Source organism: Fringilla coelebs (genome assembly GCF_963513975.1).
Source record: "Fringilla coelebs genome assembly, chromosome: 1".
In the NCBI taxonomy this organism is placed as follows: Eukaryota; Metazoa; Chordata; class Aves; order Passeriformes; family Fringillidae; genus Fringilla; species Fringilla coelebs.
Window position 1 is genome coordinate 130918853 of NC_140028.1, and position 25462 is coordinate 130944314.

The window sequence follows — 25462 nt, forward strand, 5'->3', positions numbered from 1 at the left end:
TGGTGGGTGGCAGAGGGAGCAGGTCAGCAGGGGTGACAGCCCTTCCACTGTGGCAAGCCAGGTGCATTCCCGGCACCCCAGCTTTTCCTGCTGAATCCAGCTCCCAGTGATGTTTGGGGCAAGGCCAGCTAGCCCCTTCTCTGTAATCAGGACAGAGGTGCTTAGGAGTAACTGAGTAAGGATGTTTAACAGGGCTGAATAAAACTTTGTGAGATTGCATGGCTCAGCTGCTGTGTTGGGATATGGAGTGTTTCAGGCCAGGCTGATAATAAAAAACGGTAACAAATTTTATTGCTGTTCCCTTGATAAGGCTGCCTTGATGGAAAGTACCTGGCAGGATAGACTCTATCCCAAACACTGGAGGAGGTGAACAAGTTATTGGTAATTGCATCCAAGACAGTGAAGACATGAAGTATTTCTGTGACTGTAGGGGACAAATCTTGCTCTGAATGACTGAGTAAAAGTCCCATTTATTTCATTGGCAGTTTTGTCTCCACAAGAACTAAATGGTGATGATTTAATATTTGAAGTAGAATAGTGATATCAGCACAAGGCTAAAACTAAAATTTGTAGGAATTTTCTGAATATAGAGTAATGCACCATCTAAATCTGGTTTCAGTTGGTTCCTTATTTTACATGAGTAATGTTTAAGAGTGCTTTAGTTTCATTGTGTTTTACGTAAGTTTTCCTTCGTTTAGCACATGATGTACACATTACCAGAAAATAAAACAGCAATGTCTGCTGTTATTTGAAATAATCTCAGTTTATATAAAGATCATTATGAAAAATGGAGCAATATCTATGACTTGTTCCCCAAGCTTCAGAAGTGGTATGTCACTGAACCACTTAAAACCTCACTTGTGCTCATCTGTATCAGTAGACTTTGTACAGATTTGCCCAGAAATGCCTTAAATGGTATTTCAGGGTTGGAGAAATGTTTGCAACTTAATAGGTTGTGCAGGTCAAACTCTACACAAACCCAGACTCTCTGTATTTATTCATTCCATTCGCCAGCTCCATGTGAATAACCAACCCTCCCATTCCCTCTGTTTCAAGGATTCACTTCAGTTTTCAGACTGCCCCACCAGTCATTCAATTATCCTCCATTTTACCCATGTCTCTTACTAAGAGTTTCTATTCCCTACTAACTTGATGATGTTCATTGATCTCATTCAGTATCCTCCACCTACTTATTTTCACCCCTTAACATCCATTGGGCTCCTTTACTCTTTCATAAGAAAATCTGAGTGCTTGAAATGAATGTTTCATTTCCTTGTTTTCACAGATTGCCAGTTGTCCTGTTCCTTCTGATTCCATGTTGATGCCTCTTTGCACAGCTCCAGAGTCCCAGAATACACTTTGGTCTGTCATTAATTATCAGGGAATAAATAAAGATGTGAAAAAATGATGTGAATAAATACAGATGTACAAAGTCTATTGGAAATTAGAAGGGGGAAATTATGATTTTAATTATGGGTGACATCTAACAATTGTTAGATTTCTAAGCTAAACTTGCAGAGATACTTGAGGAGCTTTGAAAGTGGCTTGGTTTTTTTTTTCCCAGTTCCAGCTTCTTGTTTATTTTCTTTTTAAGGATTTCCTGTTAGAATATTTTTGAATGAATGAGATGCACTGTTCAGAAGTTATTCTGGTACATGCACAGGTACAGGCAAGAGAGAAGTGCCATTCAGTTTTATATATGAGTCATAGGACTGAAAAAATAAAGCAGAGAAATAATTAGAGGTGGGTTATATGGCCATTCCTTTAAGTTCAGCAATAAGATACTTCTCAGCATGCCAAGTAATAGAGATATTAATGTGGAAAAATCTTTTCAGTAGAGCACATTCAACAATAAATTGTAAGCATGTATATAAAGACTGCACATGACTGTAAACTACAAATTTGACCATCCAGTTAAAAATCCCCACATTTGCCTCGCTTCTTTTTTAGCAGTGAGCCCCCCAAAAAAAGAAATTTAAGGACCAAATACTTCTATAAGTAGCAATGGTAGTATTCTACAAGTCCCACAGTGACTACACATCTTTAACCAAGTCAAAGATATAGCATGTTTATCTCAGCAATGTACTTTGATGTTATGAAGATGAAATATACATAAAAAAGAAACAAAAAATACAAAACAACTCAAACTTCTGTTGTATCATCTTTATTGAAAATAGCTGTGGTCTTTTTTATGTTTGCAGAGTTTGGTTCATGGATTGGTTTTATGTATTTTCAGCTGAAAATCTCTGAAAACTTATGCCTACTTAATAAATTAGCCGCACTTCATCCACTCAAGTGTTAAATTTAATCTACAGAAAAATTCAAAGAATGATGCAAAAATTGAACTCTGAAGCAACTGAATTTAATGAGACTTGTTTTAATAAAAGAAATAATAAGAAGTAATTTTGCCATTAGCAACAGAATATGCTCATGGGATCAAGAAATCGTGGCATTACTGAAAAAACATCAGTGGCAATGATCAGCCATTGCCAGACACTTACAGCAACAACAGCAGATTACATTCTTCTGAGGTGGTTTCAGTGTGTTTTCAAAAATTGGTCTTTTTGTTTTGTTTTTTTGAATTATTCCTTTAATGCCATTTAAGGAAAATCAGTTTAAAAGAAATTAGTTTGAATTTCAAAAATGGCTAGCTTAACATTTTGTGTTGGTAAGGGACAGTACTAGAAACTCTGGATGTAGGAGACAAGGGGAGATGTGAGATCATCTCTACAAATGAAACCACACAGCCCACAGTCACGTAGACATCAGACAGTTTTATATGGGTTTTGATGACAATTTCTAGAGCACATTTTTGCCCACTGATTCATGGAAAACTAAGAACATAAAAAAATGTGAAGTAAAGGAATATTCTTGCTACTGAAATAGGATGAAATAATGCAAGTTTTAACTTTTAGGAGCACTTGGAACTGTTCATTTAGGGCTGATTTAAGTTAAGCTGCCTGTTTACACCATTCCTCTTTGAGTCCTTCCTACTGACATATGTAGGATGCTGGCTGTCAGGCAAATCAGACCCATGAGTGGATCTGGCTGAATCATTCTTCTCTCTGCTTTACTTTTCAACTGGATCCAATGCCCTACTCTGATGAACTTCATATCTTAACAACTTGCAGCACTGAGAGAACAGAGAAGAGTGGCCAAAGGGAGGGACTGCTTACAGTGAAGGCTGCTGTCAACAGGAATTTGCATTACACAATAGCCAACACAGCCCTGGCTCTAGCTTCCTGAACATTGTTGCTGTCACTTATTGGGAAGAGTATTCTGGATATGACCTCTCCAAATGAATTTGGCATAAAATTCCTTGGGCCCCTTTAAAAATTCATATCACCAGAGTTTCAATTCTGTGTCTCTCAAATACACTGGAAACATGTAACAATAGAAAAAAGTACTTTGCAGGCCTTATAGACACATTTTAAAGTCACTGCCACTAGAATGATGGATTCTTACACAAAAGTATGCCCATACATGCCCTTCCTCAATGCCCTTGCTATTTTTGAACTTTTCTTGATCTTTGATCAGTATTTCCAGGGATCTTGGGTCTCTCTCCAAAGCTTTCTCTTCCTTCTCAAACATCTCTGAATGCTAGACTATACAGTTAAAGGTACTGTCAGGAAAAAGGAAATTTCATTACATTATGAAAGTGTCCATTTTGCTTTTCACATCTTTGTTTTCTTTCCTTTGGAGGCTCCAGGCTCTTCACTAGCATGGAGAAAGTGGTTCCCCTTGATTGTTTCTATCAGCAGCTCTTCTAGAGTGTATTGTGCCTTTTTATCCTTTTACTCTGGATGTATATGACACAATGGCAGATACAGCATACATTAAAGCATTTAATGATGCACAGTTTAATAAAACTAATTAGTGTTATACAAATAAGTGCCTAAAATGTGCACACACATTCAATTAATGTATTGCAATAGTATATAGGCCTACTAATACACTGAATTTGAAAGAGGTACATAAACATAAATGAAAAGGTACATATGAACATAGATTCACCAGTATTGAACTAAATCATGTCTGCCATAAACTGAGAAATGAAATACTGTCAATAGCATTTTCTTCTTAGCCCGATATAGATCTCTCTCACTGTTGTATCTGAATGCCTAAAAAGCAAATCATGGAATAATTTACATCGAGTCCAGCCATAAATGTAACACTACCAAGCCTACCATGAGAACATGTCCCTAAGCACCACACCTACATGTCTTTATTTAAATATCTCCAGGGATAGTGAGTCAACCACTCCCCTGAGCAGCCTGCAGACTGGGAAGCGAGTTATTAAGATGGAGTTTACTAAAGAAAGCAGAGAAGAGACTCACCATGAAGTCTCAAGTTCTGGCTATAAGTATTCAATGGTAGTTTCTGGAGAAATGGCTAGATGTGACACAGAAAACCCGGCCTCTCCTTGAAAAAATCAGTAGGGAAAAACATGAATGCTTGGATGTCATGTGTGATTTTTGGAATAGCTTTTGTAGACTGTATGTAAATTTCATGTCGGAGAAGACACTTCTATGTTTGCCTCTGGGCAATGGTAGAGAGAAAAGTCTGAAGTGTGCTTAATGTCCCCAGCTGAATGATGAGCATAAAAGGTCAGTTTGAATGGTTATGTGATGATCTTGAAATTGGTTTGCCCCTGTAAGTTATGTTCTCAATTCAAACCATATTAACTACTTGAAATGAATAAAAGTTATGCTGTCTTGGACTACCTTCTGTAATAAGTGCATAGAGCTTATTAAAGTTGTATTTCATTCATGGAAATATAAATGCAAATGCATTGAGCACCATACTTTTCCTACTCTGTTGGAAACTTCTTAGACTAACATTGCAGTCCAGCTTCCTGTATTGTAAGGTTTTGGCCTCTGCCATGCATTACTGATTTGATACATAATGCCACAGATTTCAATCTATATTACATCGGTCACCATGTCCCCAGTTACTTTCACAGTATTACATTACGTGCAAATTTAAAAAAGGCCAACTTTTAAGTTGCAATAATTGAATGGTAACAACCCAGAAAATACAAAATATAATATTCCTGTAGCTATTTAATTTGTCTGTTATTTATGCTCCATGTAAAAGCCCAGAAAGAGACAACAGATTCATTAGCACCGTGTATTACATTTTTTTTAGATATATGTTGTTTTCTTGTTTGTTTTAATACCAGAGCCATTACCAATTACAGTTCTCATTCAGAGGATTCTGGCAATAGGTGCCATCAACAGTCCATGTCCTAGTTTACTCCTGCAGGGAGACTGGCAGCAATGTTCCTGATGTTGGGAAATATTTACTACTGAATTATGTATTTCAAAACAGATACTAACAAATGAATTATTCACTTAAAAATTTCAGCTGGACCTATGCAAGGAAAGTAGGATTTAATGAGTTTATTAAAGTTATTAGGAAAATTTCTGTAAAAGCAAATGCATTTGGAAACCATTTAACATGACAATCTCACCAAAACATTGGCAAGATTCAAATGTCTATTTTTATATGTTTTTATTCCAGTCACACAATTGTGTTGGCCCTAGAGTAAACAAAAAAACACATTTACCTGATGGATTTATCCCACTGGAATAATTTGTGCAAATAAAGTTTAGCATATGTCAAGGGCTGCAGGCTCAGGTCAAAAGCATGGAAAATTTCCAGCATCAGAAACAAAAGAATGTGTTCATGGAATAAAAAATGGGAAATGTTTTATCGTTTCAAGTAAACAGAGACACACCTAGTCCTGGATAAGATGGAAATCTGAGTCTAAAAACTCTTTTTTTAGACTGTGCCCAAGCCTCAGGAGATATTTACCTTGTAAAGATCCCTATAATTCTATTTGCTCAGTTGTGTACATTCAAGACCTGGCAGGAATACACAGTTTCTGTCTGGTTCATATGCCAAGGTCCCCACTCTGCAGAGTGAAACACGGGCTGCAGGGGCTAAGAGGCTAGTGTTTGTCCCATTATAATTCTGAGATTTAATGAAGGTACACACATGGCTTTGCAAAGCAGAAAGCATTCCTGGGTTCTGTGGTGTAATCATTTTTTTACTTTCTGTGGTCATCTGAAGAAATAATTTATGTTTGTTTTTGCATACAAAAGAACTGGGATTAAGACAATGAAACACTTGGATTTTAAAAGCAGTGAGTCAGAAGAAAGAAACCATCAAATAACACTGAATAGATTAAAGTGTAAAATAGATGTTTTCATTTTCTGTCTTTGAAAACGACAAAATGGCATCAAGTATCTCATACTCCTGAAGTCAAAAAAAAGTGAGAAAGAAACATCTATAGCAAATGTGAAAACAGAACTCATGAGTGAAAATTTCATGGCTTTGAGCATATTTAGATACATAGACAGGAAATGTCCATACTTGATCTACAGTCTGGAAGTTATGCTGGTTTGATTGCCTTGTGTCTTAGCTTCCCAACCACTTCTGATTTTTCTTATCCTCTTCCTAAAACATGGAAGGAGCAGTACGCATTTACAGAGCAGAACTACGATAGGAAGAAAAACTGCAACCATAAATGAAGGTGGCGTATACCAGATGAATTGGTTAGCATCAACCCACTTATTCCAAGCAAACACCAGAGCATGAACAGTGCATAGCAGCAGGGCTAAATATCCCATATTGCTCTGAAAAGAGAAAGAAAATAGCAAGCTAATTATTTTTCCCAATTTAGCAAAAAAAGTATTCTGTTAAGCAAATACAGAAATCTGGATGGGCCTTGACCAACATGCTCAAGTCAAAGAAAAGCAACCATTGGCTTTAAACTAAAAGGTAACAACTGTAAGTCAAGACTCCAACTGTACTCCTTTATGCCAGTGTAAAAGAAAATGGAAGAGGCACATTTTTCAAGTATTGCTATGATACTTAGCCAAAATACAGAAGAGATCACAGGTTATTCCTGAAACATGCTCAATCCTGAATATCTCAATTTACATCTGTATACTAAATTACTTTAATTCTGTGATAAATCATTATGAGTTCAAAACCAGATATATTAAGGGATTAATTGAATACTTGCAAAGAAAAAATTTAAGCTACATTAAAATCACAAACTCTAGAGTAAGTCTAGTACTATGGCAAAAGTCCTGCAAAACTACAGGAAACTCAAGTCTTTCATTTCACTTACAGCGGTAAATTTGGCTTAGCTTGTTTACAAAATTCAGGAGTAAAGAAAATTTACTCGTAATTTTAAGTTTCTTGTCACTTAATAATCTTGCACTCATCAGTGAAGTTGAACACTGTATTTCCAACTGTTGAATGCTACAGTTTCCAACTGCTGTTCTGCTACAGAACACGATCTTTACTTAATAAAGTCATTTGTTTATAAAGTAAGTCCAAAACAGAAGTATTCCTCATCTGGGTTTCTTCATCATAGTCTTTCAATAGTGAAAGCACTCATGCATTTGGGGACTTCCTTCTGACTTTTCCATACTCTCTGTACACTTATCTTACAAATTATAGACTTCATAGAGTGGGCAGAGTATCAAATCAGTAACTGGTGATTATACACTCCAGATCTGCTTTTAAAATATAAATCAAAATTTCAAATGCCAGGTACTTAGATTACTGAATTTTCAGATTTTGGTGTTTGAGGGCCTGATCCAACACTTGCCCAAGTCTAGTGTGACCATACTGATGTCAGCAGAACCCCCCTGATTATTACTGCATATGACATAAGGAAATCGAGAGCAACCCAAATGCCTGGGTTAAGGAAACAAGCACAGCTCTAGCAAACTCGAGACTGGCATGATTTGATTATCCAGCATCTGTTCTAAGATGTCTCTTTCAGAATACACTGTGCCATATGGGAGCAGCATTGACTGGTTCAATGCCACCTACTCCAAATTCAGCAGGACATGGGACGTTCCGGAAAGATAAGATACCTAGAAGATGACTTCAGCACCAGAGCTAAGAAAAGGTCTCAAAGGGACAACTGCTGCTGGTCACAAAGTCAGGAGGAGAAAAAAAAAGTGGTATGGAGTTGTCTTTTCTTTCCCTTTTATACACTGAACACACTGGCCTGTTCTCCCAACAAAAGAGTAATGGAAAGGACATTTCTCACAAACTAGTTAACAAAGAGTATGGAACAAACCTTTCCATTGGTTTCACTAACTTTGTGTTGGATATTTCTAACTCTTAATGGCCTTAGCTGGTAACACACAGTTCTACAATGGGACCAACAATATGCAGTAATGATATTCATTCATGCACACCTGAATGTAGTGGAACTCTCTCCAAGTCAAAGATAGACTGACAGATGGAATTGATGTTACTGCCAACAGTGCCAGCAAAGCAAGTCCCAGAATTCCTAGAGACACATAAATCTCCATTCTCCAAACATCATATTCAATCCAGGCATTTTCTTTTTTTTGTTTGACCTGCCAAAAGAACACCATAAAAATTACAGACTGGCACACTTGGCTGTTTGTGTTAAATATAATTTTACTGTTTTCACCATAATATTAATGACATAAGCAAAGAAAAACAGTATTTTGTTTTGTTTGAATGTCTTTGAATATAACTGCTGTTTACTTCTGATGACAAAGCCTTCACTAGTATCTCCAGAGCAAAGGTGAGCTTTTAGAGAGAAGCATTTAGATTTCATCAGTGTCTTGGCCCAGGAGAGCCTGATTCTGAGGCCTCTTAACCTGCCTTCACAGCAAGGATAAATCTTGGTTTTGACAAGAAAAAAACCCCACCTACGGCAAAATACCATATCAGGGAGATTATAACAACAGGAAATATATTAACACTACTTCAGGGAGGTAATTCAGCAGGCCTTCTTAATAAAAATATCCTGCCATGGTAGTTGTTTAGCTCTGGTTTTTTTTTTAAACACAACTTGGTACATTTGTGATTTTAATAAACTGATGTCAAAGCTTCTATTATCTGCAACTACTTGCGACTGCACTTTGATCCTGCTAATGATCACCATGGCATAATATGTCCCAAACATGATAATTTCTGCATCTTGAAGACTGGAATCTCAAGGAAATTTCTAGTAATCCATCCAAATCAGATTACCAGTAAGGCTGATTTCAAAGTTTTCAGAGGTAATTTGACTGTTTACAAAAACCTTAAGAATCTACTGACATCATCATATTGTCTTTTAATAATTTTTAATAATAAAGACTTTAGGGATAATAAAAACATATATTTGCAGTCAATGCCTTATATTGGAATATTCTTAATACTGAATTACTTACGGCACCCAAGGAAATAGGTGAGTATTTGGAACTCTCTGGTTACAGAGGACACTGGAGAGCTTTGCAAGCCAATTATTGACCATGAGTCAGAAGCATCATTGAAATCCTATCTTTAAACAAGGTAGTGTGTATCAGTCCAAATGTGAGCCATCAGTATTCACAAATTTAGTTTGTGCAAATACAGATTACTGTGATTTATCTCAGCCCTCCTTCACTGCAGCAAAGGTGTCTGAACACCGAACACAAGTTCAGTGCTCAGTTTTTGTTTCTGGATTTCACTGGTCCAGAGAAGAAATCTACACTATACTGATAGCGTGCCAAAGACTTAAATGTTCCTGTGAGATACAATTTTGTGCATTTTACAGATGGGAAAAAAATCCCAAATTAAGAAAATTACTTATTTAATATACATTAAATAAGCTCTGATGACTCTTGACTCTATTACATGCTTCGGCAGTTAGGTCCTGCTCCACCCCTGAACAGTGCTCTCTGTGAATGTAGCTGAAAATCAAAGAAAGGCAGCAAAAATGGCTTTCCCCCATCCAGATTTGCAAGGATTTTCTGAATACAGAAGGGTTGGTGTTCATGTGCCCATCATACCTGCTGGAATGCCCAGTTCAGCAGCTTGTATCTGTATGATCTTCTCATTGGATAGCACAGGCTATAGCAGGCGTGCAAAGTAGCAAAGAAGAAACTGAGAAGTCCAAATTGTTTCCTTGATAACATCCATCTATCCAGCCACTGGGGAAACCTTTTATACTTGGTGCCAAAGTACAGCTGGAAACTAGCAGCTAATATTCCTGGTAAATACACCAGTGCTAAAAGGGTAATTGAAGTCACTGGTAAAACTTTGTTTATGACAAGGATTGGAATTTTATAGAAAACGTTTTCCTTTTTGGTTATAAAAGGATATATGACATCTCTCATGGAAGTGTAAATAAATGTTAATAATGAGATCACAGATGCTATCTTCATTGGCAAGTGCCACTTAGGGAACAGATCCTGCTTGCAGTGCTGTTCTGAAGAGTGTTCAAACTCACCAAAATGGTGTGCTTGATGTAAATCAAAAAGTGCAGCTGCTTCTGATGGATTGGCAACCTGCATATCCACATTCTGGAAGGGACAGAACAGAAATACAAAGTGAGTTCAAGAGAAGATTAGAAACTTCTGTAATGACAGTATTTGCTATCATGACTTTTACAACTTACTGCAGTGGAACCATATACGAAACATATGCACTGTTAAAGACAAGGTAACTTGGAAACATAATATTTCAAACAGCATAGTCAGCACTTAAGAAAAGCACTTGTAGTGTAGATTTCCCATTCTTCATTATCTGCAGTGATTTTAAAATAGATTTTCATTCCAGGAAGATAACTATACTGCAAGGAAGGAAGGATTACATTACAGGAAGCATCATTTCAGCTTCTTATTATATAAGTTATAGATTTCAAATTTCAGCTATAGACTTAATGATGTAGCCCAAATACCATGCACAAGAAAGGATTAAAGGATTTTTTTTCTGGACCTTTTTTTGTGTGATGTGGAAAAACTTCCTGAGTGCAATGTTGCTATCATGAAGATTCCCCCAAAGATATATTTTATATTCCTGTGTAAAAATCCCAAATTATTTCTATGGAGTTTTGCTTGTCTGCTAAGATACAATTAGCAGCTACCCTCATGTAGTTTTTAGCAGCCTCAAGCTTTGTTTGTTTTTTATCATGGACTGTGATTAAATTGAATGAGATGTTCTCTATCTTTTTATCTCTTCCTGTCAATATTGTGACAACATTTCAGAAATATTCATGATATGCCAATGTGATGGTAACACTGTCTCTGGAAAAAGCTGAATCAAGAATTGCAATATTCTGTGTGACATATGAGCTGCTTTTTTACAGAAACATTACCAAGTAGTTAAGATTTCCTGTATTTCTTCTTGGCATGATGTTCTGACCTGCATTCTGATCAATTGCACGATTACCACTTTCCCTCTTCTCCATTGTGGAAACTCCCTGCAAAACAAATACAGGATGTAAAACAGGTTTTGAAATGCCATACTGGAACTTTGAGGCCTATTTTCCCTCAAATTGTTTTCTTCCTTGTCGTCCACACATTTGCTGGAAAAGGCACAGTCAACTAGGGAAAGGAAAGTTTGTCCTCTGAGAATGGAAAAAGCTCAGCTTATTTTCTGGGCAAAGCAGAGAAGAAGAGAGAGCACAAATCAACAGAAGAAAATTACTAACAAAAAGTAATATTTAAGCCTAATATCCCTGTCACCAGTGGAATTAATGCATTAATTCAAGTTTTTAAATGACAACAAATTAGTTTGAAACAGCTTGCATAAAAAAATATGTAAAATGTTGTGAAGATGGATTTTAAGTTCATGAGACTTTCTGATGCAAGAAGCCCATGGAGATGTGGTTTCTAAAATATTTTAGGGTTTAGGATTGGTCTACCTGACAGTCACTCTGGGGCTTTAGAGGTATATTCTTTCTTCAAGATTGTCAAGAAACTGTAGCTTCACTCATGCTGTTCCCAGGTATTTTGGCAATACTCATCACCACAAGTAGCTGCAGAAATGGTTCTAAGCTATTAGGAATGACAAAAAATCAGATGGCAGAAAAAGAAGAAAAAAGGAAGAGAATTGATAAACTGAAAGAGTTGTTTCTGAAAATCCTAGGATAGCAGGAAATACAGTATTTTGAAGAGCATAAAATAACTACAGGGCCTGCAAGGACCTTCCAACAAGGATTTGCTAGGTGTGCGTCACACTGTTGCACACTGCAGGAGGAGAGGCCCTGGCACCATGCTACTGGAAGCTCAGAGTGCCATAGCACAGGGTGACTTTCTGTGTCAACCTTCAAGAAAATTACTAGGTGGCTCTTCTGTGTACTTTCCTACTGAACAGCTGAATTACTAGATACTAAAGTGTTTTTCTAACTACTGATTCTTTTATATCCATAGATCTTTTGGAAAATTATATGGAGAAATTAGACTTTGACAATTTTCCTTCTTTTACTGTGTCTTGTTCCTTCAGTGGATGAGTCTTACAGTCTTTTACTGTCTGCTATGAGGGTTTGCTCTCTGAAAGGCCACCAGGCAGCTGAAGCTGAAGCATTGTTTTTGGAAGTGCTTTTTTCCTTAGTATTTCTCTTTGGATTTTTCTCTCTTGGTAGTCAGCTCTCCCTTTGAGCATAACCTTTCAGACAAGTGTTGAGGAGGAGGGTCAACAAGAGTTCTGTTTGAAGGTCAGGCTGTTAAGCCATTCCTACACCAGCTAATGGTGTAGGAAAAGGTTATCCTTTGTATACCCTGCACACAAGAAAGCATGGACTCATGTAGGCACACTTCTGTTTCTTCCCCCTATTCCTAGGGCTAGTTCTGGTGATTTTATCAAAAGTTTTGGGGTATCATGTATCTTCACAAAGCTTCAGATTTTAGAATTTCTACTTCTACATGTTTCAACAGACATAATTTCTAGCTGTTACAATTCAAAGAACAGTTTACAAATAGAACTTAGTAGGATGAGCTTACCTGTAAAAAACCTCATAACAAATACAGTAAACTCCACATCTATTTTTAAGGAACTCATAATATGAAGGTCTTTCAGGCCTACCTTCTGGCTACCACACTTAGAGGTCCAAAAGCATAATTTAGTTTGGGAACCTCTGTATGGAAAGGCCTGATTCACCCAATTCTTATTCTCATATCACTCTTCATTCAGAAAATTTAGAAACAGAGTCCATTATTAGCTTCCAGTTAAAGGTTTCTATTGATGAGAATGTAATAAATGATGCCATGATGTGAACAAAAGCAACCTGTGAGAATGCCAGCTGCTAATCCTAAAAGCTGATTTATTGGCTCTTTTGGGATGCAATGTTTAATACAATGTTAAATACAGCGTTAAAGGTTTATGCAGCAGAAAAGAAGACAGAAAGAAAAAAGAAAGCGTGTGTGAATGAATGCATGTGTTCATCCAGGGAACTATGGGTTTCAGCCATACAACTGCATGCAAGGAAACTCAAGTGTCATACCATCATATTCCACTTGGATTCTGATACCAATTAACATGAAATTATTTCCCAGTAACAAAGCACAGTAACAGCCTTTGAAAACACTAAAAGAAGAGCACCTACAATTCACTACTCAGTGCCTGAAAAATTGCCAGAAAGAAGTAATCTAGACTATGTCTTTTTAAAATACATCTGAAGAAAAATTAGAGGTCCTGCAAGAGACAGATATCTAACCCAGAACTGCTATAAAGGAAACAGTTATATTAATGTCCATCCTCAGTGCACATCCCTTCGGCTCTGGGACGCAGCTGTCAGCGAGGGTGGAGGGCGTCCTGCTGCAGAGAGCCAAGTTTCCAGCGCTGTGAGTACGGTGGTACTGAATTTTGCACCGGGACAACACGCTCATTGCAATGCTGAGCCATCAGGGGTCCACACTGTGCAGACATTATCCCGGGAAAACATCGCAAGTCATTGGGAAGCTTTCCTGAGTAAGGGGTTTTCAGGATTGGTTTCACGAAAAAAGAAAAAAATGGTTAAAACAGACAGGCTATGATAATAACGAGGAGGTGATGGAAGGAGTGCGGGATAGTGCCTGCACCCCTCTCTCGGCACTGTCGGAAAATTACAGCATGAAACTGCCGGGCAGAAGTGTCTCGCTTTCCAAGTGCCCGCTGCACCGTGCAGGACGCTGTGGGCACTCGGCACGCGAGCTCACAACTTTCCCCGCTCTTCAAACATTCTGCTGAGCTCGGTGGAAAACTGAATGAAAGCCCAGAGGGTGGGAGCCGGACAGCGTCGCTCGGCGTTCCTCCTCGGCCAGAACGAGCCCGGGGCACTCCGCCTCAGGGAGCCCGAGCCCGCCGAGGGTTCCCGGCCCGGCCCGGCCCGGCCGCGTGGCGGGCGGGGCCCGGGTCGGAACGCGCCGCAGCCGGGCCGGGCGGGCGCACACGGACACCTCCCCGGCGGCTCCGGGCACGGCCGGCCCCTGTCCGCCCCGGGGCTCACTCACCTCGGCCCGGCAGCCCGGCCTCTCCTTCCCGCCGGAGGTCCCGCCGCGGCGGCCGGCAGCAGCGGCGGCCCCGGCTCGGCTCCGTCCGCGGCGGGCAGCGCCCGGCGGCGCCGCTCGGAGGGGAAGGCGGCCTCGGGTCAACAGCGGAGCGTCTGCCGGACTCTGAGGAGATGAGAGGCGGGGGAGACCGGCCGCAGCCTCCACCTCCCCTCCCGGCCCCGCCTTCCGTGCCCATCCCGCTCCCCCCCGCCCGGCGGTGCGCGCCGCGGTGCCGTGCCCCGTCCGGAGCAGCGCAGGGCGGCGGGACGGCGCGGGCTCCCGGAGGGGACTCCCCGCCGACACCGGCCGCCCGAAGAGCGCCCGGCCGTGGTCTGCTGGGCCCTCGGCCGGACAAAGGGCGCATTCACCTGCTCCCTCCCCGCCCCACGGCAGGGAGGAAGAGGAGGAGGAGGTGGTGCCGAGGTGGTGCCGAGGTGCGCTCCCCCCCACCCCGGCGCCCCTGGCCTCCACGGCCGGACCTCTGCCGGCAGCCCCGCCGCTTGTGACAGGGTGCGCTGGGGGTCACAGCACGCTACGGGCCCGCCGGTGGCCCCAGGCCCTTCGGATCTCGGGAACCCTTCTGCTCTCCTTTCATTCCCTTCTCCCTTCCCTGCCGGTTCCTCCAAACGGGTCACTCTCCTGAACCCGACAAAATGCCCTATTAATCCCCGCTTCGCATACGAGCAGTACTCATTTTAATTTTTTTTTTCCTAAAGTATCATGGTTCTGTAAGTTTTTTTGGTGTTGTTCTTTGTTTGTTTTTTGGTTCGTGTTTAATCTGTGCTGGTGATTTTGAAAAGGCAGCTGTCTCCTGAAAATTTAGTCACACAGTAGTGTGAACTATCATTATCTTGTGAAATCTCTGTTTTAGTGCGTATTTTGACATCTAGTGACTTCCTGACGTTGAAGAGCACGTGGCCAGTTTGTGTCAGAAATGTTTGCATGCAGAGCTCATTGTATCCTGCTCAGGATGTCTTCACAGAAATGATGCCAAGTTCCATGTCATTGTATCTTGGGTGGGGAGTAGATTTTTTTCCCTCCTTTTCAGTAAATTTTAAATGGACGTAGACTCCAGCTGGATTCTATATCTGGAAGAAAAACGGAGATTGCCATAGAAGGAATAGAAGACAGAAAAATTGTATCTCCTGTGTTAAAAGCTTAACTTTTAAAAATTTTTAGTTACCTTCATCAGCATATTTTTCTGTGCCTTGCATAAAGGCTATTTCCCACATGTTTTCGATTAGTTACTTTTTTTGCGAGGGATGCTAACTTGGGTATGCTCTCACTTTGTGCAAGTGCCGTTTGATTTCCTCCCCTGCTCCTTTTTTTGCACGGTCGGTTTGGGATTTTCCCCCGTTCCCATCAGCAGGGTGACGCCTGGCGGTGGGAGCGCAGGGACCGGGCTGCCTGTGCCAAGGTGTGCCGGGCGGTTCCAGCCCCGCCTAAGGAGACTTCGCAGTCCAGGGGGCTGAGAGCACATTCCTAGGGAACTCCTTGGCAAAGCACTTCTCAGAAGCACTGGTGTATGCTAATGTTATGGAAACTACATTTATAAAAGGTCGCTGAAGATGCTGAGAGATTGTAGCATCTGGATATCCTGTCTTAAGAACAGAATATACTATCTTAAGGATAGAATATCCTTAAGGTATCCTTAGACTTTTTGTAAAACACACAAGAGCTCAGTTCCTGCATATGCATTCTCAGAAGATGAGCTGAAAAGCCAGCCAAAGTGTGAACCTGGCTATTAAAGAAGTACCTGGTGAGCTGTTCTGCACAGATGCTTTTAGCTGTCTCTGGACAAGCAATCCCCTCTCTAGTCTGCATCCTGAGTACCAGTAGGTGCCTGTCTGTGAATAAAGCTGGAAAGCTGATTTTACGTGGGTGCTGACAAAGTGGAAATCGATTCAAATGCTAGTGAAATCTTCCCTTTCATGCCTACCCTAAGGCATGGCTCCCACGTCACTCAAAGTACCACTTATATTAGAATGGTTACTGGAGAGCAAGCTGCACGGCAGTCCTGCAAACCATTATGCCCAGATGATACCAGTGCATGCTCACAGGTTTGAACTGGTATTTATGATATGTGCTCTGTAAGAAGTCTGAGGCTGAAGGTAGGAAACACCCCAGGAATCAGGAGTTGATTCAAAATGGGAAAATTTCTCTTCGCACATGCAGAGTGGGCATGATGTCACCAACAAGAATGCAAAGTTGGGCAGGTTTGGCTAGCTCCAGAGGGTTAGAATAGTGTCAGTATGCTTCAATTGATGTACGAGCTGGGGGAGAAAGAATAATACTTTTGTGGTTGCTGAAGTGTGTCAGGGTTTTTTCCAGAGAACAAAAATACTCTGGTGACACTGTCTTAGCCTGTCGGTGTTTTATTCCTTCTATATTCTGATCAAAGTCTGTGTGTGATGTTGACCAAAAACATGAGGGAATGCTTGATTACATTTTCTGGAGGAAAGAAATATTGCATAATTGACAAGATTTCCAGACTGTTCTTTAATCTTTATAACAGATTCATCAGAGTTTTTACATGGGGACTCTGTGGTCTGGACAATTTGCTTCTGCAACTGCTCTTTAGACTAGGAGTTCTGAGAACAGCTTGCCAAATGGCTGGAAAAGTGGTGCAGTGTTCCAGTAACACACAGACCTACATATAATCACACTCACAGTCTTGCCCAGAACTTGTTGAGTAAGCTAAGTGTAACTATGAGTGTCAGCAGAATGACTACAGCATGCCCTTGGGTGACTCAGAAATGGTGCTACAGAGGGGGAGCTGGTGTGGAAAGATTGAAACCATTCCCTGTAATTTAACCAAGTGCAGATGAGCCAGGTTCAGCCAGGTTAAAATGTTTAAGTGGTGACTGAGTTTCCAGGATGGCACTTGAAGGGTTCACTGGAGGCTTACCCAGGTGGTAAAGGGCTCACAGCTCATGCTCCCTGGGGAGAGACGTGGGGAAACTGGGCTTGCTTTGTCTGGTGAAGAACAGACTGAGGGATGACATAGTAGCAACCCTCCATACTTGAAGGGCAGGTACAAAGGTGAGCGAGCCCAACTCTTGTTCCAGTGAGTGTAAAAACAGGGATCACAAGTGGCAGTTTGAAGGTTCACATTGGGTACTAGGGAAATACTCTTCACTGAGAAGATAGTGAAAATCTTCAGTGTCCATTGCTTCTTGTCTTTCCTTTGAACTCCACTGGGAAGAGTGTGGCTCCATATTCTTTACTGTCTTCCTCCCTCAGGTGTTCATAGGTAATATTAAGAGCTTCCATGAGTCTTCTGATCTCCAGGCTGAATAGTTCCAACTCTCAACCTGTCATTGTAAGAGAAGTGCCTCAGTCCTTTAATCCTCTTCATGATGACCTGCACAGAAGCAATTTCAGTACATCTTGTCTTGCTTGTACTGAGGAGTCCAGAAGTGAACACAGGAATGGAGATGAGTCTCAGAGGGGCTGAGGGAAGGGGAAGGAGGACCTGCCTTGACCAGCTGGCAGTGCTCTTCCTATTGCAGCTTAGGATCTGATCTGGTGTTGACAGGGGTTTTCCTTTGAGTGGGACAATGCACACAAAATTTACCTGCATTACTGTTTTTGCCCATGGAAATATGCGTGCTGACACCAAGAGGACTCTCCCTCAGAATCCCCAAATTCAGCAGTCTGTGAAAAGGAACATAAAAATGTAGGTACTACAAAGAACCATGCATGAATTTGGAAAATTATGAAAGAATTTGAAAATTAATTTTGAAATGCTATCAAATCTAACCTGATTTTGAAATTACAGCCTAAGAAACTGCAGTGTTGACTCCTAAATAGGAGTTGGGAATGGAAGTGTCAAGTGCCCTGTGTTCATGTTGTGAGTAGGAGTTGCAGATGCAGCTGGTAGAGAATGCTTGTCCCTTGTGGACTAAGGCCATTTGAGAACAGACATCAGACAACATATTTGGTTTACTGTCATTTAATAAGCTTCTTTATCCAAGGGAATATGTCAGAGAGAGATCAGATAAGCATACAACTGCTGTATTCCCTGCTGAATGAGTATGTAGTAAAGGACCAGCTGTTCTTAGTGAGTAACATTGTTGAAGTGAAAAAAATTTCTTACTTGGCCTGGATTTATCACACAAATCCTGATTCAAAGAAGTGGCACTCAAGCTACTTGCAATAGTTGAATTCCTCTGGAGGATTTAAGTCATTGGTGCCAAGTAACGGGAAGCTGAGGAAAACAACTACAGTAAAAAAAACAGAGGCTCAAGATTGTTTGAGAGGGCTGTTCAATCTTTTCCAACATGTGTAAGAAACAAAATTATGTACTACTTCTCTTGAATTATGAGAAATCAACAAAGCCACATGACACTCAAATAATTTTTTTAACTGATACTGTTAGACGTTGTTGAAAGTACAAGTAAAAACCACATGACCACCACAGTTAAAGTTCAGTGAAATGAGTTGAAAAATAACTCAAAGTAGAGGAGAATAGCAGTATTTTATTTTCTTATTCACTGTAAAAAATTGCATTCTGTATTTCAAGTATATAATTTATAGACAAATACAGAAAGCACTTGCATTCTTAATTTTTTTAACTAACACCTTTCACAACATTCCTTTCTGATAGTGCATGTTGTTTCTTGGAAGCAGCACAGAAGAATTTGTTTTATGTTTAAGAAAAAAAAAATTGATTGAATCAGGCAGTGATATTCTTTGCGTATAATCACATACTCTTAAAGAAATGCTTGCCCTTCCCAGTGTGTTTGTTACTTTTGCTTACATGACATCTAAAATTGTACTGTTATCCTTTGAGGCAGCTGTGGTACTTCTCTCTGGAGCCTTGTTGATTTCAGGATTTTACCACACACATGCCACTGGAGTATAGATTTGGCTGCCTGCAAATATTTATAATAATGAAACCAGTGATAATGAAAATACCAGTAATTTATATACAGATTAACAATAACAACAACAAAGCCACAACAACCCTGACACACTTCAAGGTTGTAAAATGTAGAGAATACAAGGAAGGGAATAGACTCAGAAGGAAAGTGTTACTGAACAAAGACAGAATATTATTTGTGTAGGTTTTTTTTAGCAGGAAACCTTTTTGCCTAGATCTGATTATGTAATGGCAAACAGCAGTGATATATTTTCTGCTGTGGTATATAGGGGTATTCATTACCTCTAATTGTTAAAAAATACAAGATTTTATTATAAAAGATAAGTATTTCTACAAGAATCCATTGAAATTAAAATGCTTTGAAACATGTCTTGTGAAAAAGTGTGGTCTATTGCTCGTGGCTGTGGTTCTTTGATGGATTTTGTGGTTGTTGTTGTTTAACCCAAACTAGCAACCAAGCTCCAGGCAGCAGCCTCCTCACTCTCCCCTCAATGGAATGGGGAAATGAATTGGGAAGATAAAAGCAAGAAAACTCATGGGCTGAGATAAAGATATTTTGATCAGTAAGAAAAAAGCTATGTTCACAAGCAAAGCATGCTGGTGCTGTGGGCCGGCTGGTGCTCAGCCATCTCCAGGAAAGCAGGGCTCCATCAAATGCAGCAGTGTCTTGAGAAGACAAACATCATCACTCCTAACATCCCCCTTTCCATTTCCCCCCCAGCTTGATATGCTGAGCATGATGCCATATGGTCTGGGGTATTCTTTGGGTCATTTGCGGTCAGCTGTCCTCGATGTGCCGCCTCCCAGCTTCCTGTGCATCCTCAGACCACTCATAGATGGGGTGAAGAACAGAAAAGGCTTTGACTCTGTGCAAGCCCTGCTCAGCAATAACAAAAACACCTCTCTATTATCAGCACTGACCGCAGTGCAAATCCAAAACACAGCCCCATGCCAGCCATTGTGAAGAAAATGAACTCTACCCCAGGCAAAACAGCACAGTGGCTTAGGAATGGCATTCTAATGTCATTGTACTTCCCATGAGGAGTTACAAAGGCATGTGATGACACAAAATTGTCAAAATGTTGTAGCATCCCTCCCGCAACCATTTTCTTTCCCAGGACGTCTACCTCAGAAATTTATCAGAAAGTCTTGTTCCAATACCGTATTACAGTTTGTAAGGAATTTTTGGCTCTACACCTACTGCAACAACATGCAGAATTTTTTCCTATTACCTTAGTGCCTACAAACTGCAGTCCTTGTTGTCAGATGCGGTGCAGACACAAATGATGGGCGCTGGCAACTTCTCTGCAGGCCATGACATAGGTTTCACATGAGAAACAGTTGGAGGCAGGTGATGCAAGCACGTGGGGAGGAAGCTGAAATGAACATGGTTTTAGGAATGCAATGAGAGGGTGATGGTTTGGATGTCAGGCTGTGGTGATAACTGTCCAGTGTGATGATAGCAGTCTCAACTGCTGGATGCCATTGTAATAGCAACAGCTTCCTCATTTTAAAGAGGGGTTTGAAAGAAGGCAAGGAATTGGCTTTGTCAGAATTTACATGTGATTTCTCGGTTACTAAGATGCCTTTGTGAAGTGAGCAGGTGGGAGAAATTCTTAAGGATAAGAGTGTTTAGGGTACTGAGGTACTTAAAAAGACCCTAAGTTTGTCAGATGTCGTTAGAAATTTGATACAATCTAAACAACTGTGAAACAGAACCTGCTGATGCATTTGAAATGACTTAAATATTTTAATCAATTAATACCATAATTAATTCAAATAAAGCAAAGTTGTCTGCCATCCAATTTTGGGAAAATATGTTTTATGTAGAACTATTGCATTAATACATTTTTTATGGTTGACTGGTAAGGGAATTGTTACTCACATGCAAAGACTGACAACACAATTACACATATGTCTTCAATATGGAAGTAATTGTGCTAATTAGAGCTTGTTAGGTTGGATATTTTGCTAGATTTGGAATTAATTTTCAACAATTCTGCTGCTAATATTGATATATCAATTGTAAGTTCTTAGAGCAAGAGTATTTTTAAATCCGAACAATTTTCTTATTTACAAAGGAAAAGACCTTTTGTCCAAAACTTAGTACTGGAGTTCTAGTTTAGGATTCTGACTGTTCCAGAATACTGTCTGTGGTCAAATTTAAAATGTTTTTGCCATCCAGAAGCACTATTCTATGTCACTAACTTCATGCGACAAACAACACTAGATAGCTGAAGCTAATTGTCAGAAATAATCCACGAGATTATATCTAAAATGAAATATTTTTTTGGACTTACTCCCACTGCCTGGGGCACTGGTCTACTTTAGAAGCAGAGCAGGGATTCAAAAAATAACTAGAGCAGGAAATGAGGCAGGGCTGGAAGAGACAGGGAACTCAAGCAGAGCAAGAACAGCAGGCTCTAGCATGCAGCAGGTTCCAGAGAAAAGCTGTAAGCTTCCATCTAACAACCATCCTGTCACAAATGAGCTTTGCAGGAGATGCAAAAACTGGGTGGAGTGGTAGATGTACCAGGTGGTTGTGCTATCATTCAGATTTGCTTCAGCAGGCTGGAGAAATGGGCCAATGTGAAGTTCAGCTAAATCCCACACCTGGGAAGAAATAAACCTGTACACCAGAATGGGCTGGTGGCTGACCAGATGGAAAGAATCTTGGCAGAAAAGGCCTTGGTGGTCTTGGGGAGACACCAAATAAACATGAGCACCCTTGCAACAATGAGGGCCATCAATCTCCTGGGCAGCAGGAAGCAGAGGATTGCCAGAGAGTTGAGGAAGAAGTTCTCCTTCTCCTCCTCTGTCAGTCCACATCTAGAATGCTGTGTACAGTTCTGTCTCTCCATCCTTGAATGAGTCCAGCAAGGGCTGACACAGATAATTTGAGGATTGGAGCATCTGACATAAGCAAAGATGGGCTGCATAGCATGGAGGAGTGAAGGTGTGGGGATATTTAATCTATGTAAATACCAGGGAGTAAAGAACAGGCAGACATTTCTCAATGACAGAACTAGAGGCAAATTGGATACAAATTGAAACACAGGAAATTCCATGTAAACTTTAAAGAAATATTCCTGATGGGCTAGGGTTGAGATTGCATTGATTGTGAAAAGACTGACGTGAAACTCCACCCTAATGACTGTGGATGGTTTCAGGAACTGGACTTGAGATTGCGCTAATTTGAATATAGAGGTTGAGTGATGACACAAGAACTTGATGAGAACTTCAAATCCGTATCAGAAATCTCCTTTAGGGTAATTTTTTTTTGCTTGGTTATTGCCTGTACTTGAATTCTAGAGTATAAGTGTACTTTTCTGCTATTTTCCTATTTAATTTGGCACACTTGTTTGGCTAGAGTTGTTTACCTAAGATGACTTACCATTATTGGTCCTCTGAAAATTCTGTCTCTGCCAATTCGAATCAAGATCTCAATGAAAATGGAGTCAGGGAAAGTATGGTGAAAGAAAAGATAGACAAGGACCTGGATTTAATCATTGCAGGCTGACAATTTAAGCTTGGCAATCACTTCACAGAGATGAGAGTCGAGCCAGAAGCTCTTTAAACTACTTAGTCGAAAAATTGCATGTATCTTGTCTCTTATCTAGTTTCAAAAATAATATTAGAAGATGAAACAGTGTAGTGAAACCCAGTCTGAGCATTCATAAAGAGCAGCAAAGGCAAGGAAACAAGATTTTCTTAAAATGATTTATTATTCTATTTCTCTGATTGTCAATATGGATCTGTAACAGCCCTGGTTTTGGCATAAACTACAACATGGTATTTTTTTTCCTTCCTAATCTGCATCAGCTGATAACATTGTACTGACTTAGTCAAATGGTTCATGCAAAAAAATAGAGACTTCAAAGACAGGAACTATGGTCCTAAATATTAAGGTGATCTACAAGGGGTTGAGCGTTGCTATTTATCCTTTACTCTCACTTAAAAAAATCCCCTATGATTACAAGCACTTCTTTCTTACTGCCTAAAATAACTATCAGGAGCTTTGTGAATTCCATTCTGCAGGGCATTTGTCTAACTTATAGGTGCTGTGGTGCTTTGCACACCTAAGAAACTGAAGTAGGCTGATATGCTTAAGGATGCCTTAGTGTCTTTGAGGAACTTGCCTAATGACCACTGTAGTTGTATTTAATGAATGTTCATTAATAAACTGGTGTGGTAAACTATAAACCTTTTGTCTTTGTCTCTAAGAAGATACTCCTTTTGATTGACTAATGACTAAACCATTCCCAATTCTACCAACTCCCACTTGTAAATTTAGAGCTTTCAGCCAAACAAAAATCATCCTGATATACAGTACCAAAATATAACTTAGAAGGGGAAGTTAAATCAAGTATTCTGAATAGACGTGATTTACTATCCTTTGTGTTTTGTAGTCTAGTGTTACCCAATTTTGGGCTCACAAATGTTATTTTATTATGTTGACACAAATTGAAAATCCTGATTTTCATTACTTATCCTGCCTGTCTTGTTTGAAAGTAACTCAAATAATGTGTTTCTATATTACCTAAAAGTCAGTGATATAAAAATAGTTGAAAGAGCTTAGTAAATCTCAATAATGGTGCTGGTAAAGTTATAAAAATAAATTATAGCATTTTTTCCAATTTTGGTTATATTTGTACCAAGTTCTGTCCTGTTATTACTGCTTTGGTGCTGAAGAAAAAACCTAAAATTCTGCCTTAGTATGTTTTTTGCACAGTTAATTTGTATAAAGCATACATAGTTATTTGTAACCCTAGGAAAAAAATGACAGGTCAGGGTTTTTGTAATGCCTTTTAAAGGAAGAAAGGTGTAACACATTTAACAGATCAATAGAGCAAAGTAAAATGGTGATGAAATAAGTTCTTCTGGTAGTACATTAATTTCAAATGCAAGTTCACACAGAACATTCAGATGTGGCAAGAATTTTCATAAATGAGTAAATACTGTGTCAGTGCTAGCTGTATATACATACCCTTGTAATTAAGAAAAGGGCTAGAAATTATATAACAGAATAAGAAATGCTCTTTTCCCATTCAAGTCTTTCTTCCTGCTCTAAAATGTAGTTATATTGTAAAGTCAGAGGTACTAAATGAAACATTGAAGCTGTTTGGTGTAGAGTCCTACCTGTGGATTGGTATAAACAGGACTGTGTTGGAGGTGAGAAACAAGCTGGCTTGTATTTAAAATTGCATCAATAATTTGAAAATGGTTGTTGGTGGTGCCTAATTCTACTGTGGAGGAGTTGATTCAGCATCACCTCTGCCTGACACTAGTGTTGTGTTATTGTTGGTGGAATCGTTCCTTCTTTAGCATCGCAAAAGAACATGGCTTAACCCTATAGAATGTCCTCTGTGGAAATTCATCAGTAAATTATGGGACAATTTAATTTATGTGTTAGAATATTCCATACTGAAAGAGGTTGTGGTCCTTTAAATACTGCATAAAAATACTCTTAACTTTGCTTTTACCCTTGAAAAGCAGCACTTTTATTGAGTAATACACAGGAGCAAAGTTAATCCAGATGCTAGCAAGCCCCTTTTCTGCTAGAAAGGCTTTTGAGCTCTGATGGTGTGGGAAATGACAAAACTCTCTCATTAAATAGCTTCTCCCCTTACTACCATGCTGACCATCTCTACTTTCGTTCACAAATTCATCTAGCTATCTTTCTGAAGCACATAAAGTTGTATTTTGGCTCAAGGGAAGAAACAATGGCTTCCAGTATATTCTCTCTCCTCATTCCAGCTGCTGACTTTTCCACATGGCCAGCTGTGTCCCAATGACAACTTTCCCTCTTCAGAAAAGCATACTTTGGAAATTGTATGACATTACTAATTTCTGGAAAACAACTTCTACTCTACCTGCTTCATTCTTGGCCATGTTCTGTGGCCTAAAGAGTAAAACTTCAGTATCAGTGTGGGATATTTTGTTTATTTGTTTGTTTAGTTGGTTTTTTGGGGTTTTTTGTTGTTGTTGAAGACCAAAAATGAACTGAAGATGTAATTTCCATTGTCCTATTTCAAATATTTTGTTTTATCTGGGAGAAGCAGGAAACTTGGATGTGGGTGACTTCATTTTGAGGAAAAAACTGCATGAAGTCCTGTAATATGTCAAAGAAAAGCTCTGGTGAGGAGAAATAAACAAATACTCAATGCTGGATCTTGTTCGGTTCTCTGAAAAGTTCTTTTTTGTTCTCCCCAGTACTACTATTACTAAATTAGCTACAGTGCCAGAACATGCTTACATCCTGGTACAGCCCTATGAAGTTCCAGCTTGCAGCAGC

General features: G+C 39.8%; 1 protein-coding gene across 1 annotated transcript; it reads right to left on the minus strand.

The window, feature by feature from the left end:
• Positions 1–6169: 6169 nt before the first annotated feature.
• Positions 6170–14362, minus strand: STEAP1 (STEAP family member 1). The gene is made up of 5 exons (XM_084221930.1): positions 14244–14362; positions 11129–11233; positions 9822–10334; positions 8229–8393; positions 6170–6641 (listed from the first exon to the last, which is right to left on the minus strand). Exons 2-5 carry the CDS (start codon positions 11219–11221, stop codon positions 6384–6386), a joined length of 1029 nt encoding a protein of 342 aa, XP_084078056.1. The 5' UTR covers positions 11222–11233; positions 14244–14362; the 3' UTR covers positions 6170–6383.
• Between the last annotated feature and the right edge of the window lie 11100 nt (positions 14363–25462).

What these genes read in the sequence shown, in the direction of transcription:
- STEAP1 (XM_084221930.1), bottom strand. Translation starts at nt 11,221, where the DNA reads ATGGAGAAGAGGGAAAGTGGTAATCGTGCAATTGATCAGAATGCAGGT. An exon ending in CAGGAAATCTTAACTACTTG is followed by an intron (nt 10,335 to 11,128) that starts GTAATGTTTCTG and finishes TGTCCCTTCCAG; the next exon opens with AATGTGGATATGCAGGTTGC. An exon ending in GAGAGTTCCACTACATTCAG is followed by an intron (nt 6,642 to 8,228) that starts GTGTGCATGAAT and finishes TTCTCTTTTCAG; the next exon opens with AGCAATATGGGATATTTAGC.